The sequence below is a fragment of the Scyliorhinus canicula genome, chromosome 16 (assembly GCF_902713615.1).
Source record: "Scyliorhinus canicula chromosome 16, sScyCan1.1, whole genome shotgun sequence".
Lineage (NCBI taxonomy): Eukaryota > Metazoa > Chordata > Chondrichthyes > Carcharhiniformes > Scyliorhinidae > Scyliorhinus > Scyliorhinus canicula.
In genome coordinates, this window is record NC_052161.1 from 90,831,930 (window position 1) to 90,851,288 (window position 19,359).

A 19,359-nucleotide genomic window follows, 5' to 3' on the forward strand; every position below is an offset into this window, starting at 1 on the left:
GAGTGATCTTGGAAGAGGACACACTGGGGAATTGAGTGCTATGGAGAGAGGACATACTGAGAAACAGAGTGATATTGTGAGATGACACACTGGAGAACAGACAGATGAAGAGAGGGGACACAATGGGAACAGTGGGATATAGAAAGGACACACAGGAGAACGGAGGGTTATAGAGAGTGGACACACTGGAGAACAGAGGGTTATTGAGAGGGAACACACTGGGAACAGTGGGATATAGAGAGAGGGCATATTGGAGAACAGAAGGATATGGAGAGTGGACACACTGGGGAACAGAGGGATATTGAGAGAGGACACACTGGGGAACAAAGGGATAACAGATAGAGAGAGAGGACTCACGGGGGAACAGAAGGATTGAGAGAAAGGACACACTGTGCAACAGAGGTCTGTTTTCCCGTATATCTGCCTGGATTTTCAATGGGACTGTTCAATGTGAAATATCTCGCTGCCATTTCTGCCTCCCAAAACTGGAGGCACTGCAGGAGGCATCTCCTGGGGCAAGGACAACAAATGAACATTCACCTTTGGGACATGGCTTAGGGCAGTGGGGTAGTGGGGAAGGGAGGGGGGGGGACAGTGGTGAAGGGAGGAGGGGGTGGGGAAGGGAGGAAGGGGAGGGGAAGGGAGGAGGGGTGGGTCAGTGGGGAAGGGAGGAGGGGGTGGGGAAGGGAGGAGGGGGTGGGGAAGGGAGGAGGGGGTGGGGACAGTGGGGAAGGGAGGAGGAGGTGGGGACAGTGGGGAAGGGAGGAGGGGGTGGGGAAGGGAGGAGGGGGTGGGGACAGTGGGGAAGGGAGGAGGGGTTGGGGACAGTGGGGAAGGGAGGAGGGGGTGGGGAAGGGAGGAGGGGGTGGGGACAGTGGGGAAGAGAGAAGGGGGTGGGGAAGGGAGGAGGGGGTGGGGACAGTGGGGAAGGGAGGAGGGGACGGGGACAGTGGGGAAGGGAGGAGGGGGTGGGGACAGTGGGGAAGGGAGGAGGGGGTGGGGAAGGGAGGAGGGGGTGGGGGATCTTTACACAATCCTGAGTCTCTCGTTCTGTGTCCCAGTCTCTCTTCAGGAACAGAATTTCTCAAAGTCGGCAGCGTCGATGTGGGGCAGAGCCCATTTCTCACAGATAAAAGGATAATCTTTTCCACATCCGTCATCATTCCAGCCAGATGTATCTTTACTGATTGTGACACAGTCTTCATTATTCCAATAATCATCTGGTTGGTTTACACGCCAATTCAAATAACTGGGGAATATGGAAAAAATAATATCCATTAAAATCCCACACAAATCCTGCACAAAATGTGAAACCGTCCGGTACCAATCCCAAACTAATCCTAGTGTCGGGCTCCCTCCTTTCATTTCCCCATTACCCAGTGTAAATCCCCTAACAAATCCCACTCTCTCCTCATAGCCCTGTATCAATCCCAACATAATCCCACTGCCCCACTCTCTCCCCATAGCACTGTATCAATCCCAACATAATCCCACTGCCCCACTATCTCCCCATAGCCCTGTATCAACCCCAAACTAATCCCAGAGCCCCACTCTCTCTGCATAGCCCTGTATTCATCCCAAATTAATACCACTGACCGGCTCATTCCCAATAACCCTGTATCAATCCCAAACTAGTAGCACTGCCCCACTCTCACCCACAGCCCTTTAACAATCCCAGACAAATCCCACTCCCCCGCTCCCTTTATAGCTCAGTATCCCCAAACTGATCCCACAGTCACATTCACTCCCCATAGCCCTGTATCAATCTCAAACTAATCCCACTGCCCCAATCTCTCTTGATGTGGAGATGCCGGCGTTGGACTGGGGTGAGCACAGTAAGAAGTCTTACAACACCAGGTTAAAGTCCAACAGGTTTGTTTCAAACACGAGCTTTCGGAGCACGGCTCCTTCTTCAGGTGAAGAAGGAGCCGTGCTCCGAAAGCTCGTGTTTGAAACAAACCTGTTGGACTTTAACCTGGTGTTGTAAGACTTCTTACCAATCTCTCTTGATAGCCCTGTATCAATCCCCAACTAATCTGACTGTCCCGCTCACTCCCCACAGATCTGTATCAATCCCCAAACTAATCAAACTGCCCAATTCTCTCCTCTGATCCCGTATAATTCCCAGTCTTCCCACTGCTCCGTTCTCTCCCCATAACCCTGTATTAATCTCAAACTAATCCCACCGTACCGCCATCTCCCAATGGCCCTGCATCAATCTCCAAACTGATGCCACTGCCCACTCTCTCCACATAACCCTGGATCAATCCCAAAAAAATCCCATTGTCACGCTCTCACCCCATAGCCCTGTTTCAATCTCAAACTAATCCCAGAGCGTCACTCTCTCTGCATAGCCCTGTATGAGCCCCAAATGAAGACCACTGAGCCGCTTATTTACAATACTCCTGTATCAATCCCAAACTAGTACCACTGCCCCACTCTCACCCACAGCCCTTTAACAATCCCAGACAAATCCCATTGCCCCGCTCTCTCTTTATAGCTCAGTATCAATCCCCAAACTGATACCACTGTCACATTCACTCTCCATAGCCCTGTATCAATCTCAAACTAATCCCACTGCCCTGATCTCTCCTTATTGCCCTGTATCAATCTCAAACTAATCCCACTGCCCCGATCTCTCCTCATAGCCCAGTATCAATCCCAAACTAATCCCACTGCCCCGATCTCTCCTTATTGCCCTGTATCAATCCCAAACTAATCCCACTGCCCCGATCTCTCCTTATTGCCCTGTATCAATCTCAAACTAATCCCACTGCCCCAATCTCTCCTTATTGCCCTGTATCAATCTCAAACTAATCCCACTGCCCCGATCTCTCCTTATTGCCCTGTATCAATCCCAAACTAATCCCACTGCTGTGCTCACTGCCATGTTTACTCCCAGTAGCCCTGTATAAATCCCAAGCTAATCCCACTGTCCCCCTCTCCACCCAAAATCCTGTATGAATCCTAAAGTATTCCCACTGCTCCGCTCTCTCCCCACAGCCCTGTAAAATTCACAAATAAATCCCACTGCCGCACTAACTTCAGCACAGGGCTAAATCGGTGGCTTTGAAAGCAGACCAAGGCAGGCCAGCAGCACGGTTCAATTCCCATACCAGCCTCCCTAAACAGGCGCCGGAATGTGGCGACTAGGGGCTTTTCACAGTAACTTCATTTGAAGCCTACTTGTGACAATAAGCGATTTTCATTTCATAAACATGTATCAAACCCAAACTAATCCCACTGGCCCGATCTCTCCCCATAGCCCTGTATCAATCCCCAAACTAATCCCACTGCCACGCACTCTCCTCATAGCCCTGTATCAATCCCCAAACTAATCCCACTGGCCCGATCTCTCCCCATAGCCCTGTATCAATCCCCAAACTAATCCCACTGCCATGCTCTCTCCTCATAGCCCTGTATCAATCCTAAACTAATCTCACTGTCCCGCTCTCACCCCATAGCCCTGAATCAATCCCAAACTAATCCTACTGTTCCACCACCTCCCCATAGCCCTGTACAAAACCCAAACTAATGCCACTGCCCCACCATCTCCCCATAACCCTGTGTAAATTCCAAACTAATCTCACTGTCCCACCATCTTCCCATAGCTCAGTGTCAATCCCCAAACTGATTCCATTGCCTCGATCTCTGCTCATAGCCCTGTATCAGGCCCAAATTAACCCCTCTGCCCCATCCTCTCCCCAAGGCCCCCTAGCAATCTGAAACTAATCCCTCTGTACCGCTGTCTCCCATAGCCCTGTGTCAATTCCAAACTAATTGCATAGCCCTGCATCAATCCCAAATTAATACCGTGACCTGCAATTCCTCAGAGCTCTGTATCAATCCCAAACTAATCCCACTGCCCCATGCTCTTTACCGGCCAGTATCAATCCCCAAACTGATCCCACTGCCATGCTCTTTCCTTATAGCCTTGTCTGTCCTGTGAGTGACCCTTTAAGAATGGTTTGGTTTTACCACATGACCTGTGGCACGGCTTCAGTGATGTCATTTCATACATAACCCTGTAAGAATCATAAAGTATTCCCACTGCCTTGCTCTCTCCTAATAACCCTGTAAGAATCCCAAACTAATCCCACTGCTGCGCTCACTGATGTGTTGGGTAAACTGGGTCTAGGTGGACTCCGTTTGATGCAGTGTAGAGAGAGACAGGCTTCCAACATTTGATGAGATGCAACACAATTTTATTTAACATCTAACTATATTACATGCTTAACTGTGGGTTGACACTATGCTCACTTGACTGGAGACCTGAGGCTAACCTGACCAGACTTACTGACTACCACATGGTATTTGCACTGGCTGTGCTCACGAGCTCTGACTGTCTCAGAGGCTGGATCCCAAGAGAGGGGGAAAACTGGTGCCCTCTGGCTTTATAGTGGTCGTGTCCTGCCTGGTGATTGGCTGCTCTGTTCTACTTGTAGCCACCTAAAATGGACACTGGGCTAACAAGATGGAGAATTGCTAAGACTGCAGGGAAAAAGCAGTTTAGCCAAGACAGCAGTCTGCAAAGACTAATTAGCATTTTGCAAGCAGCAAAACTAGTTTCTGGCCAGGTGGAAGATCTCAAACCAAAGGTGTTAATGGCAAAACGCTTTGCATACTAATGAGGCAATCCAGATCTAGGCACACACAATGGCAACATTTAGGTTTGAATAGATACTTTAAGTGGATGTCCAGACAGAGCGGCGCCAGAAGTATCTATCTCAAAAGACCATAGAGACCGCCCCCTCCATCTAGGAGAGACCCTCACATTGGGGGATTCGAAAGATATCGATTGGGAGTTGATCCAATCGATACCTGAAGGTAAAGCCCGCCCCGAAAAGGCACGGACATTGGGGACCCCTATAAAAGATAGACCCCCACACATGGTCCGTTCTGTTTACTTGCTCCGGCTCTACTGTTGCTCTGGCTTTGACCTCGACCCAGAACTTCAACTTGTATCCTGACTCCAGCCGTTGAGCACCAGCCGCCGAACCGTAAGTGACCATACGACGCTCGCTACGCGAACCAGGCCCACTAGACCCCCAGCGACCAGCACGCTCTCTGAAGGTTGCAGACCAAGATCGGAACGAGGGCCTCGCTCCCTGACCTTGCCTGTTCCTGTTTAGTTAAGTATTCTGATCGCTTAGTTTAGTTATAGCTTAGTCCCTTAGCGTGTGCATGCATATTTATTATATTTGTATAATAAATATTGATCGTTTGGAACTTACTAATCGGTGTATCGTTTTATTACTTTGAACCTGACCTTGGAATATTTGTGAGGTGTCTATACGGCATCTGGCGACTCCTGAGCTGAAAATACACATATAGAGCCTAGCAGTGTTAAGCACACGGCCTTTAAACGGAGGCGTGTTAATACACTCCAATAAACGCGTATTACACCCATAGTAAAACGTGCAACATACTCGACTAGAAAGGCATGAGGTTCATAAGGAGGAGGTGTTAGCGATTCTGGAAAGTGTGAAAATAGATAAGTCCCTGGGCCGGATGGGATTTATCCTAGGATTCTCTGGGAAGCTAGGGAGGAGATTGCTGAGCCTTTGGCTTTGATCTTTAAGTCGCGTTTGTCTACAGGAATAGTGCCAGAAGACTGGAGGATAGTAAATGTTGTCCCCTAGTTCAAGAAGGGGAGTAGAGATAACCCGGGTAACTATAGACCAGTGAGCCTTACTTCTGTTGTGGGAAAAGTCTTGGAAAGGTTTATAAGATATAGGATGTATAATCATCTGGAAAAGAATAATTTGATTAGAGATAGTCAACATGGTTTTGTGAAGGGTAGGTCGTGCCTCACTAACTTATTGAGTTCTTCGAGAAGGTGACCAAACAGGTGGATGAGGGTAAAGCAATTGATGTGGTGTATATGGATTTCAGTAAAGCGTTTGATAAGGTTCCCCACAGTAGGCTATTGCAGAAAATACAGAGGCATGGGATTCAGGGTGATTTAGCAGTTTGGATCAGAAATTGGCTAGCTGATAGAAGACAAAGGGTAGTGGTTGATGGGAAATGTTCAGACTGGTGTCCAGTTACTAGTGGTGTACCACAAGGATCTGTTTTGGGGCCGCTGCTGTTTGTCATGTTTATAAATGACCTGGAGGAGGGCGTAGAAGGATGGATGAGAAATTTTGCAGATGACACTAAAGTCGGTGGAGTTGTGGACAGTGCAGAAGGATGTTACAAGTGACAGAGGGACATAGATAAGCTGCAGAGCTGGGCTGACAGGTGGCAAATGGAGTTTAATGCAGAAAAGTGTGAGGTGATTCATTTTGGAAGGAATAACAGGAAGACAGAGTACTGGGCTAATGGTAAGATTCTTGGTAGTGTGGACGAGCAGAGAGATCTCGGTGTCCATGTCCATAGATCCCTGAAAGTTGCCACCCAGGTTGAGAGGGTTGTTAAGAAGGCATACGGTGTGTTGGCTTTTATTGGTAGATGAATTGAGTCTGCACAAATCTCGCCGTCGCTGCAAACTAGTCACCACCAGAAGCAATCGGAACAGAATCCAGGACAGGACTTTTATCAGGTCCGAGGTCCAGCGACTCTTTCGGGAGGGGATCATCGAGGCCAGCAATAGGCCCTGGAGAGCTTAGGTGGTGGTCGTCAGGACCGGGGAAAAGAACCAGATGGTTGTAGACTACAGCCAGACCATAAACTGGTACACGCACCTCGATGCCTACCCCCTTCCCCGGATCGCGGGCATGGTTAACCAGATTGCACACTACTGGATGTTCTCCACAGTGGATCTGAAGTCTGCATACCACCAGCTCCCAATCGGCCCAGAGGACCGCCACTACACGGCTTTTGAGGCAGACGGCCGCCTCTTCCACTTCCTCCGGGTCCCCTTCGGCGTCACGAACAGTGTCTCGGTCTTCCAAAGAACGATGGACTGTATGGTGGACCAGTACGGGCTGCGGGCCACATTTCCGTACTTGGACAACGTCACCATCTGCGGCCACGACCAGCAGGCCAACCTCCAGAAATGTCTCCAAACCGCCCAAGCCCTCAACCTCACTTATAACATGGAAAAATGCTTTTTCCGCACAACCAGACTAGCCATCCTCGGCTATGTCATGGAGAACGGAGTCCTAGGGCCCGACCCCGACCGTATGCGCCCCCTCCTGCAACTCCCCCTCCCCCACTGCCCCAAGGCCCTGAAAAGGTGCCTCGGGTTCTTTTCATATTACGCCCAGTGGGTCCCCAACTATGCGGACAAAGCCCACCCACTAATCAAGGCCACCACCATCCCACTGGCGGCTGAGGCCCACCAGGCCTTCAGCCGCATCAAGGCAGATATTGCCAAAGCCGCGATGCGCGGGGTGGATGAGTCCATCCCCTTCCAGGTGGAGAGCGACGCATCAGAAGTTGCCCTCGCCGGCACCCTTAACCAGGCGGGCAGGCCAGTAGCATTTTTTTTCCGTACCCTCAACGCCTCCGAAATTCGACACTACTCAGTCGAAAAATAAGCCCAAGCCATCGTGGAAGCTGTACGGCACTGGAGGCACTACCTCGCTGGTTGGAGGTTTACCCTCGTCACCGACCAACGTTCGGTAGCCTTCATGTTTGATAATACGCAGCGGGGCAAGATCAAGAACGATAAGATTTTGAGGTGGAGGGTCGAACTCTCCACCTATAATTACAATATAGTGTATCATCCTGGATAGCTCAACGAGCCCCCATATGCCCTGTCCCACGGCACGTGCGCCAGCACACAAGGTGGCCGAACCCGGGCCATCCACGATGACCTCTGCCACCCGGGGTCACCCGGCTTCTCCACTACATCAAGGCCCGCAACCTGCCCTACTCCACTGAGGAGGTCAGGGCCATGACCAGGGACTGCCAAACCTGCGCGATGTGCAAGCCGAACTTCTATCGACTGGATAAGGCTCACCTGGTGAAAACATCCCGGCCCATTGAGCACCTCAGTATCGACTTTAAAGGGCCCCTCCTTTGTACCAACCGCAACACCTATTTCCTCAACATCATTGACGAATACTCCCGCTTCCCCTTTGCAATCCCCTGCCCCGACATGACCGCAGCCACCGTCATTAGGGCCTTGCATAGTGCCTTCACCCTGTTTGGTTTCCCCACTTACGTCCACAGTGACCGGGGCTTGTCATTTATGAGCGACGAACTCCGTCAGTACCTGCTCGGTAAGGGCATTGCCTCGAGCAGGGCTACCAGTTATAACCCCTGGGGAAACGGGCAGGTGGAGAGGGAGAACGCGACGGTCTGGAAGGCCGTCCTCCTGGCCCTACAGTCTAGGAGTCTCCCAGTTTCCCACTGGCAGGAGGCCCTCCCCGACGCACTCCACTCCATTAGGTCCCTCCTTTGAACGGGCACGAACGAGACCCCTCATGACCGCCTGTTTGTTTTTGCCAGGAAATCCACCTCCGGGGTCTCGCTTCCGTCCTGGCTGAAGCGACTCAGCCTGTCCTACTCCGCAAACACGACCGGAGCCATAAGTCTGACCCCCTGGTCAAGAGGGCCCAGCTCCTACACACCAATCCCCAGTACACATACATCGAACACCCCGACGGCCGACAGGATACGGTCTCCATCCGGGACCTGGCTCCCGCAGGTTCTACTACTACCGCCACCCCAACCTACCCCCCCCCAACCTACGCTGACCAGTGCCCCCGCCCCTACCTGGCACCCACACCCCCTCCTGCCCCTCCTCCCCCCTTCACCGACCCACAGGAACGAAGCTCCAGAAGACACGCTCCCCGAGTCCACGTCTGTGCCCACACCGGCGACTTCACCACCCATGCCCGCACAGATGAGTTTGACACCTGGGCCAGGTGCGATACCAGAGCTTCGGTGATCACAGTGCACGATCAGGGCGCCGGACAGACTGAACCTCTGAACCCTTCAACCCTGCCGGATTTTTTAACAGGGGGTAAATGTGGTGAACGTATTGTATTAACCATTCACCATGTATTTCACTGTATCACACTGTTGCCCATATGGGCTCCATCTCTGGACCATTGCACAATATTATATAGAATGTACCATGTTGGTGCCCTTGTGGGCTCCGCCCCTTGAGGGGAGGTACAAAGTGCAGTAGCCCTGTAGGCGGCTCTCAGTAGCAGAGCAGTCACAGGCAGGCACGGTTCTAGTCGATTAAAGCCACTGTTCACTTCAACTCTCTGTCTCACGTGAATTGATGGTCGCATCACCCTGTATCAATCCCCAAACTAATTCCACTGCCACTCTCTCTCATTCTATCCCTGAATTAATTAACAAAGTAAAGCCACTGTACTGCTCTCTCTCCCCATAGCTCTGTATCAATCCCAAAAATAATCTGACTGACCCACTCATGCCCCAAACAAATCTGACTGTCCCAGTCTCTCCCCATATTCCTGTACCAATCCCAAAGTGACCTCAATGTCCCACTCTCTCCTCATAGCCCAGTATCAATCCCAAACTAATCCGAGAGCCCCACTCTCTCTCTGCACAGCTATGTACCACCCCAAATTAAAAGCACTGATTCGCTCATTTCCCATAGCCCTGTATCAATCCCAAACTAATCCCATTGCTGCACTCACTTCCCATAACCTTGTATCAATCCCAAACTGATCCCATTGCCCGCTCTCTCCCCATAGCCCTGTATCAATCCCTAATCTGATCCCACTGCCAAGCTCTCCTCAAAGCCCTATATCAATCCCTAACTAATCCCACTGTCCCACCACATCCCCATAGCCCTGTATCAATCCCAAACTAATCCCACTGCTCCGCTCACTCCCCACATCCTAATATCAACCCCAAACTAATCCCCCTTCCTCCTCCTCACGCCATAGCCCTGTATCAATCCCAAAGCAATGCCACTTCTCCGCTTTCTCCCCATTGGTATGATATGTATATTGACTGGGATGTAAAACATTAACAAGTTAATGACAATGTTTCTTACCACGAGTGGGAACCAAAAACAGTCATATATATATATCATGTGACTTTGGGGATTCTGGGAGTCATGAGTTAGGAGAGAGTTAAATAAGATAATGAGGCATGAGAGAGAGAGCAGTTGTACTTGAGAAAGTCTGCTACTTGGAGTTAGCATTGTTTAATAGAGAAACCTTCTCCTTTTGGTATGTGATTGTGTCATGTGAGAGTACCTTTAAGAAATGAGTGTTTTTATAGTATAACTGTAGTGGGTGTACCTTTAAGAAATGGGTGATCATGTTACTGCAGTGATGGTCAGAGTGTGGTTGGAGCTGAGCTCTGGCTCTGCTTTTTCGTTTCACTCTGAGAAAAGCTTGGGTGTGTCTGTGTTTTTTGGTTTTGTTTCAGTGTTGGAGCTGCAGTCAGTCACAGGAGGTGTAATGTCGTTCTCTCTGCCATGTAAAGAGTAATTCTTGATCATTTGGGGAATTGAGAGGGATAACTGTTCTCAGTAGTGAATTTAAACCTGATCTCTGTGTTAAAAGGGTATTTTGCCTTCTGGATGTTGTTTGGGAATTTATTAAGGATTACTAAGTGTTGTATGCTTTGGGGGTTGTATTTGAATTGATGGTTGCCAAGATGTTTACTCTATGTTTTAAAAAGGTTAACTTGAGTTAATAGAATAAACTTTGTTTTGCTTTAACAAACACTGTTCGATGTCTGCTGCACCACACCTGTAAAGTGGGCTCCCCATAACCCCAATCTAGTAAAGGCTGTGGGTCAGGTGAACTCCATGATACACTTTGGGGTTCTCTAAACCCTAGCCCATAACAATTGAACCTTAGTTAGCAGTGTAGTAAATTAATAGTTTTGCTTGTTAACAAAGCTTTGTGTTCCTTATTCAACATTATGCATCCGAGCCATCCAGATAAAGCAAAATAGAGAACAAAACACCCATAGCCCCGAATTAATCACAAAATAGTCCAAATGTTCCAATCTCTCCCCATTGCCCTGTATCAATCCTAAAACAACTCCCCTACTCCGCTTTCTCATTGTAGCCACATACAATACGCAAATTAATCCCACTGTCCGACTCTCTCCCCACAGCCCTGTATCAATTCAAAAACAATCCCACTGTCCGACTCTCTCCCCACAGCCCTGTATCAATTCAAAAACAATCCCACTGTCCGACTCTCTCTCCATGGCCCTGTATCAATTCAAAAACAATCCCGCTGTCCGACTCTCCATGGCCCTGTATCAATTCAAAAACAATCCCGCTGTCCGACTCTCCATGGCCCTGTATCAATTCAAAAACAATCCCGCTGTCCGACTCTCTCTCCATGGCCCTGTATCAATTCAAAAAGTTCAGCATGCAGGTGCAGCAGGCGGTAAAGAAGGCTAATGGTATGTTGGCCTTCAATGCGAGAGGCTTCGAGTGTAGAAGCAGGGATGTATTGCTGCAATTATACAGGGCCTTGGTGAGGCCACACCTGGAGTATTGTGTGCAGTTTTGGTCTCCTTCTCTGAGGAAGGATGTTCTTGCTCGCGAGGGAGTGCAGCAAAGGTTTAACAGACTGAATCCAGGGAGGCTGGACTGTCATATGAGGAGAGATTGGCCAGGTTGGGATTGTTCTTGCTGGAGTTCAGAAGAATGAGGGGGGATCTCATAGAGACTATAACATTCTGACAGGACTAGACAGGGTAGATGCAGGGAAGATGTTACCAATGAAAAAATGAAATGAAAATCACTTATTATCTCAATTAGGCTTCAAATGAAGTTACTGTGAAAAGCCCCTAGTCGCCACCTTCCGGCGCCTTCAAGAGGCGGCTAGACACAGAACTTGGGGAGAATGGGATCAAAGGCTGTGGGAAGAAAGCAGGATTAGGCTATTGAGTTGGATAATCAGCCATGGTCGTGATGAATGGTGGAGCAGGCTCGAAGGCCAAAAGGTCTCCTGTTGCTCCTATCTTCTATGTTTCTATGTATCTATGTATCAATCTGAAAACAGTCCCACTTCACCACTCCCCGTATAGCCCTGTATCAAACTCAAATAAATCCCAATGCACCACGCTCTCCCCATCATCCTGTATCAATCTCAAACAAATCCCACTGTCCCGCTCGCTCTCCATAGCCCTGCATCAATCCCAAACTAAGCCCACTGCCCCACTCTCTCCCCATAGTCTTGTATCAATTCAAAAACAATCCCACTGTCCCACTCTCTCTGTATAGCCCTGTCTCAATCCCAAACTAATCCCACTGTCCTGCTCTCTCCATATTCCTGTATCAATCCCAAACTAATCCCATTGTCCCGCTCTCTCCATATTCCTGTATCAATCCCAAACTAATCCCACTGTCCCACTCTCTCCCCATAGCCCTGAAACCCCAAACTGTTCCCACTGCCCCATTCCATCGTCATAGTGTTGCATCAATCCCAAACTCATCCCACTGTCCTGATCTCTCCCCATAGTCCTGTAACAATCCAAAAACCAACCCCACTGTGCAACTCATTCCTCATAGCGACGTATGAATTCCAAACTAATCCCACTGTCCACTCTCTCCCCATAGCGCTGTATCAATCCCAAACTATCCCACTGTCCCACTTTCTTCCCATAGCCCTGTATCAATCCCAAACTATCCCACTGTCCCACTTTCTTCCCATAGCCCTGTATCAATCCCCAACTAATCCCACTGTACAACTCTCAAGCCTTAGCTCTGTATCAATCCAAACTAATCTCACAGCACCACTCCCCCCAAAGCCCTCTAAATATCTCAAACTGATACATTTGTCCCACTCTCTTGCCATTTATCAATCTCAAAGTAATCAAACGCCCTCACTCTCTCCCCATAGCCCCGTATTAAACACAAATTAAACCCAGTGTCTGCTCTGTCCGTATAGCCCTGTATCAATCCCCAAATTAGGCCCGCTGATCCACTCTCTCCCCATAGCCATGCATTAATCCCAAACTAATTTCGCTTTCCCACTCTCTCCCCATAGCCATGCATTAATCCCAAACTAATTTCGCTTTCCCACTCTCTCCCCATAGCCATGCATTAATCCCAAACTAATATCGCTTTCCCACTCTCTCCCCATAGCCATGTATTAATCCCAAACTAATTTCACTTTCCCACTCTCTCCCCATAGCCATGCATTAATCCCAAACTAATTTTGCTTTCTCACTCTCTCCCCATAGCCATGTATTAATCCCAAACTAATTTCGCTTTCCCACTCTCTCCCCATAGCCATGCATTAATCCCAAACTAATCTGACCGATCCACTTTCTCCCCTTAAACTAAACCCACTGCAACACGCTCCCCGTATGGTCCTGCATCAATCCCAAATTAATCCCCTGCCCCACTCTCTCTCCAAGACCTTAATCACAAACTCATCCCATTGCTTCCCTCTCTCTCCATAGAGCCACATCAATCCCAAAACTAATCCAACTGTCCCACTCTGTCTTCATATCCATTTAAACATCCGAACTGAATCCAACTCTCCGACTCTCTCTCCATAGCCCTGTGTCAATCCGCTAAAAATCCCATTGTCACAATGTCTCCCCATCGCCTGATATCAATGCCAAACTAATCCTACTGCCCCACCCTCTCCCCATAGCCCTGTATCAATCCCAAACTAATCCCCTGCCCCGGCCCCACTCTCTCCCCATAGCCCTGTATCAATCCCAAACTAACCCCCGCCCCGGCTCCACACTCTTCCCCATAGCCCTGTATCAATCCTTTAACTAATCTCACTGACCCAGTGACTCCCAAAAACCCTGTATCAATTCCAACCTAATCCCACTGTCCCAAACACTCCCCGTAGACCTGTGGCAATCCCAGAACTAATCCCATTGTTTATCTCTCTCTGCATGGCCCTGTATCAATCCACAATCTAATCCCAGTGTTAGGATATTTTTGTAAAACCTTTTGGCTGTATGCGTCCCCTTTTTAATCCCCGTCCTATGCCTACCTTAATCTACAATCTTCTGGTTAGCTGCTACAACCTTACTGTGCCATTTGGGATTTCTGTTAAACTCCAGACTTTAGGCAGAGCTGGAACACCCCTGTTCTATTGAACCTGTCCCCGACATCCCCTCTAGGATCTGTGGCAGAACCTGTGATATGGTCTGATAGAAATGGAAAGCAGCCAATTGGTGTGCATAGGATTCTCAGCCAGCTTCTATCAGTGCCTGTGGTTGGTGAAGCCAGTCAGAAACTTTCAGGAAAGATGGCGGGTCTTCAGGAGAGTTGCATTTTGATTAAGGCACACAGAAAGCCATCGGAACAGGGAAAGAGAACTTGAACGTGAAAGTGCAAACTGCTTTCCTGAAGGTCAGTAACCTTTGAACTGTGTGCATCAGTGGCTGGGTAGAGTTCAAAATTGAAGCTTAAACTGAGAATATTCCTTAAAGTGCAGCCAGAAGTCTGATCTAGAGTTCAAAGGGGTATAAAGCTATGTTTACCCAGTAACGGATCGGTAGCAATCTCCCAGGGAGCAAAAGCTCCATCTGGTGGGAGAAGAACAGAAGTGCACTGATCTGAACAACATGTGTTCAGCACCATCTGGTGGCCAGCGATGGGAATTGCACTGAACTGAATACCATGAATGTAGCTCCATCTGTTGGCTGATTGGGAGAATTGCACCAACCTGGAACTCTTGGGTAAACTGTCATCTGGTGCTCAAAGGAGGGAATTGAGCCAACCTGAACCTCTTGAGTAAATCTAGTTCCCAGGGACCACAACCACAGTCGTGAAGACTCATCACAAACCTACCTTTAATCCCTGTTTTTTTTTTATTCCTCATCAAACTTTATCTTGTGTCTGTCTTGTGTGTGTCTGGGTGGAAGGTGGGACAGGGTCTTGTGATTAAGTAGTCTGGAAGACCATTTTCCTGTTATTTGTTCACATAGACATCTTTTCTTCATTGTATTAATCAGCAGTTTGTTAATATTTTATTTGTAAATCTGGTGTCTGTAACTCATTGGAGCAATCAAGGGTTAAAGATGTTTGGAAAACATGGATTATTGTTAATTTACTTGTGTTGAGACTCCGTGGTCTATGGGGCTGGAATTGGCCACACACTCTCCCCGGATGTTATAACATACATTGGGGGCTCGTCCAGGATTGGAAGCATTAGACGGCGAATGGTGGGTACAGATTAAATTACAAAGAGAGACCCAGTTTGTAGTAAGAAAGATGGCTACGGAGCTGCGAACAATTTCTCCAGGTGGGTGAAACATCCCTGGTTTATTTGGAGCAGCTTCACAAAGACCAGCTCATCAAATTGGCAAGGGCATTAAAATTGGTTGTACCAGCTAGAGATGAGAACGCGGGGGTAATTGACAAGATTGCTCAACATTTAAATAGAACATAGAACATAGAACAGTACAGCACAGAACAGGCCCTTCGGCCCTCGATGTTGTGCCGAGCAATGATCACCCTACTCAAACCCACGTATCCACCCTATACCCATAACCCAACAACCCCCCTTAACCTTACTTTTTAGGACACTACGGGCAATTTAGTATGGCCAATCCACCTAACCCGCACATCTTTGGACTGTGGGAGGAAACCGGAGCACCCGGAGGAAACCCACGCACACACGGGGAGGACGTGCAGACTCCACACAGACAGTGACCCAACCAGGAATCGAACCTGGGACCCTGGAGCTGTGAAGCATTTATGCTAACCACCATGCTACCGTGCTGCCTGTAGTGCACGGTACTATCTGAAGGAATCTGAAGGAAAAACAGGCAATGCAGCCGATGCCAGGTCCACAGTCAGTAGAATTGGCTAAGATCCAGTTACAGAAGAAACAGTTTGAAATGCAGCAAAAACAGAGAGAAATATAATGCAGCAGAAACAAAAATAGCTGGAAATGGAAGTGAAGAGAGAGGAAAGAGAGAAAGAGATAGAGAGGAAAGAGAACGGGAGAGATAGAGTTTGAGTTTACGGTACTGGTACAGTATAGAAAGCTGACAGAAGTTGGAGGCAGCCTGGTCCGAGAGCAGAACTTAGTGGTGATATGTTTAAGTTTATACAGACTCTCCAAAACTTTGAAGAGAAAGAAGTGGAAATGTTCTTTAGGGCTTTTGAGAAAATAGCAATCCAAATGGAGTGGCCAAAAGAGAAGTGGATATTACCCCTGTAGTGCACGTTGACAGGTGGGTGCACAGGATGTTTAGCTGCCTTGTGACAGCAGGATCTCGGGATTATGACACAGTCAAAAAGTCTAGATGCATAAGAATTGGTTCTCAAAGCATATCGTCAAAAAATCTGGAATTTGAAGATACTGCCAGGACAGACTTATGCAGAATTTGAGAGGGTTAAGCAGAACAATTTTAATTGATGTGTACAAAATTTCGGAATTGCAACTACCTAGGAGGCTCTGAGAGAGGTGATTCTCTTACAGGAGTTTAAGAATGCCTTCCCTTTGATAATAAAAACCCATGTAGAAGAGCAGAGGGTACAAACTGCTCTACAGGCAGCAATTATAGCTGAATATTATGAGCTAATCCATCGATTCAGAACTTTGTTCCATCATCACCATAATTTTTAAAAGAATGGTAAGTGGGAGTGTGAGAGGACGGCAGGTAGCCAAGGTAAAGAATGGATCGCTGGGAAGGCTCCAAGATCTCTACCTCAGACCAGAAAGGAAGGTACTGTGGGTGGAAGTGAGACTTCGAGGCCAAGGCATTGTAACTGTAACAAGATGGGGCACGTTTGGTCGTCTGTTGAAAAATTCAGGGAAAGCCCATAGTCCTGGTGGGTGTTCGGAAGGAAGATCCTGCGAAAGGAGATAAAGAGGAGAATGCTCCGGTGCAGACAACAGCGTTAACTGGACTTCGGAGGCCTGGGGTGATACCACTGGGGAGCAGGTGTAAAGAATGAGGTCGGTGAAAGATATTCTGGTTTTGTCTCTCAGGGGAAAGTCACCCCATTTTCCTCGCCAGAGCGAGCCAAACCTGTAACAGTTTTGAGAGAAACAGGGGCTACCCCGATCTCTTGTGCGGGAGAAGGATTTGGTATTTTCTCCAGAGAGCTCAGTGAAAGCTGAGGTATTTGTGAATGGGATGGGTGGAAGTTGTATCCCAGTTCCATTGCATAAATTGCAGTTGGAGTGCGATTCATTGCCAGGTCCGATAGTTGTTGGAGTGGTTAAGGAATTCCCAATGGAAGGAATAGACTTCGCTCTGGGAAACGATTGAGCGGGAGTGAAGGTTGTAGCTTCGCCCATGGTTACAGAAAGTCTGAAGGAAGTATTGCCTTTAGCCCCTGAAATGCCAACTGAAGGGCAGACGGGAGCTAGGAAGACTCTTTGGGCAGTAGAGGACTTAGCGAAAGAGGTGTTGACAGCTGTTGAACACGTTTCAAGTGGCCGTGATAGTGACACAGGATCCGAGCATTTCAGACTGACGCTGACCGTATGGCTGAGAAATTAGACAAGAGTCTTGACTTTGAACTCAGTTCTGATTATGGGGTGTTGGGAAACAATTGTTGCAAAAATCTTGGTGAGGAGGAGTCACAAAGGTTTTGACTTTGGCCTAGGTCCTGGTTACGAAGTAATGGTGAATAGTGTTGTAAGAGTGATAGTAGCATCAGACGACAGTCTTGACTTTGACCCGAGGTCTGACTATGATGCAATGATAGACAGTTGTCCCCGAGTCGACTCATCACCATTGAACTTGGACCACTGGCGAGCAATTCTTCCAAAGCTAGTAAAGGACTTAGTAACCAGGAGGAGGTAGTTGAATTGGACTTACCAAAAGGTAAATTGTTACCGTTGTTTGTGACAACCCCATTGCCGTTCCCTTCAGGTGAAATGAGTTCCCAGAGCAGCTACTCTGAAGGAAAGTTTACCTGACCGCACAGCGTCAGTTAGTCAGTAGGAGCACAGTCAGGACCGGGGAGTGACACCAAGCGAGCGGCTGGTCGGCCTACATCATTTTGAAGGTTTACAGCCTCTTTTTGTGTCGCGGAGGTTGAGAGCCAGGAAGGTGAAGTTGTTGCTGTCAATCCTTTTTAGGAGTTAAGGGAAAGGTGATTGACAAATCCTGTTGTGGTTCTGCAATCACAGAGGAAAGAAAAAACCCAGGCTGGTCATAGAGTCAGTGATGTCCCATCCTCTGATTCTGAAAGTGCAGGTGCCTTTGGTGACGAAAACTCCGCTGAGGAGGTAAAAATTGCCACCCCGGGAATAGTGTCTGTCGAGTCAATTAACTTTGAGGGGACCGACCCCTCAGCGGAAACTGAGGAACGATGCATGTTGCAGGAACATGCAACCCTGTTATGGTCCAAGGATCACCAAGGAGAGTCTGGGAAGCTGATGAACATGTTGGAGAATGAATTGGTGCTGTCCGGCCCGAGCATTTCTGAACTGTTAACTACTTACATTTACAGAGACATTTGAAACCCAGAACGCAAGAGTTTTTTGTCAAGCGTCGTTATAGCAATTGTTTGTTGTAAATACTGGACATCTATTTCTTCGAGGCAATAATGTGAGTGTAAGTATTTTATTGTATGTATTAGAAGTCGAATAGTACTAATGCTGAAACCGGGCAGGGGATTGTATTGGAGTTAGTCTTGACAGGTATGTGTGTGTGTTGTGTTTATTGCATATCTTGTCATGAAACTACCAGGTCCTGACATTTCATTCATTTGTGGGGGGGGGGGGGGGGGGGGGGGAGTATGTTAGGATATTGTTGTAAAATCTTTTGTCTGTCCCGTGTCCCCTTTTTTATACCGTTCTGCTGCCTGTATTGATCTACATTCTTCTGGTTACCTGCTACAACCTTTGTGCGCCATTGGGGATTTCAGTTAAACTACAGATGTTGGGCAGAGCAGGAACACCCCTGTCCTGTTGGTCCATGCCATGGCATCTTCTCTAGGCTCTGTGGCAGAACCTGTTACGTAATTTGATAGACTTGGCAAGCAGCCAATTGGTGTATATAGGATTCTCAGCCAGCTCCTATCTCTGCCTGTGGTTGGTGAAGCCAGTCAGAAACTTTCAGGAAAGAAGGTGGGTCTTCTGCAGAGTTCCATCTTTTGTTCAGGTTTGTGAAGAAAGCCAGCAAGCAGGGATCTTCAATAATCTCTCTCTCCTCTCTCTGCCAGATGATTTTAATAAATCTGTGAAGACTTTCATGTTTAAAGGGGCAGAAACAGCCATCAGAACTTGGAAAAAGATCTTAAATGTAAAAGTGCCAAAGGTCAATAACCTTCGAACTGTCAGGAATGGGAAGAGCTCAAAATTGAATCTTAAACTGAGAATATTCCTTAATGTGTGGCCAGAGTTCCTGTGTAGCAGTTCAGAAAAAGGAGAATGAAGCTATGTTTACCCATTAAGGGAACGGTAGTAATCTCAAAGGGAGGTGAAAACTCTATCTGGTGGTAGATCAGAATTGCCCTGATCTGAACAACCTGCACCTAACTTCATCTGGTGGCCATAGAGGGAATTGCACTGA

At 48.1% G+C, this 19,359-nt stretch overlaps 1 protein-coding gene across 1 annotated transcript in view; it reads right to left on the bottom strand.

Annotated features, from left to right (window-relative positions):
- Positions 1 to 1,016: 1,016 nt before the first annotated feature.
- LOC119951031 (asialoglycoprotein receptor 1-like) overlaps positions 1,017 to 19,359 on the bottom strand; it is a 125,214-nt gene continuing 106,871 nt past the window's right edge. The window contains exon 11 of the mRNA XM_038774065.1: positions 1,017 to 1,249. Within this exon, the coding sequence (XP_038629993.1) occupies positions 1,069 to 1,249 (181 nt within the window). The 3' untranslated portion in view covers positions 1,017 to 1,068. The remainder of the gene's footprint in view (positions 1,250 to 19,359) is intronic.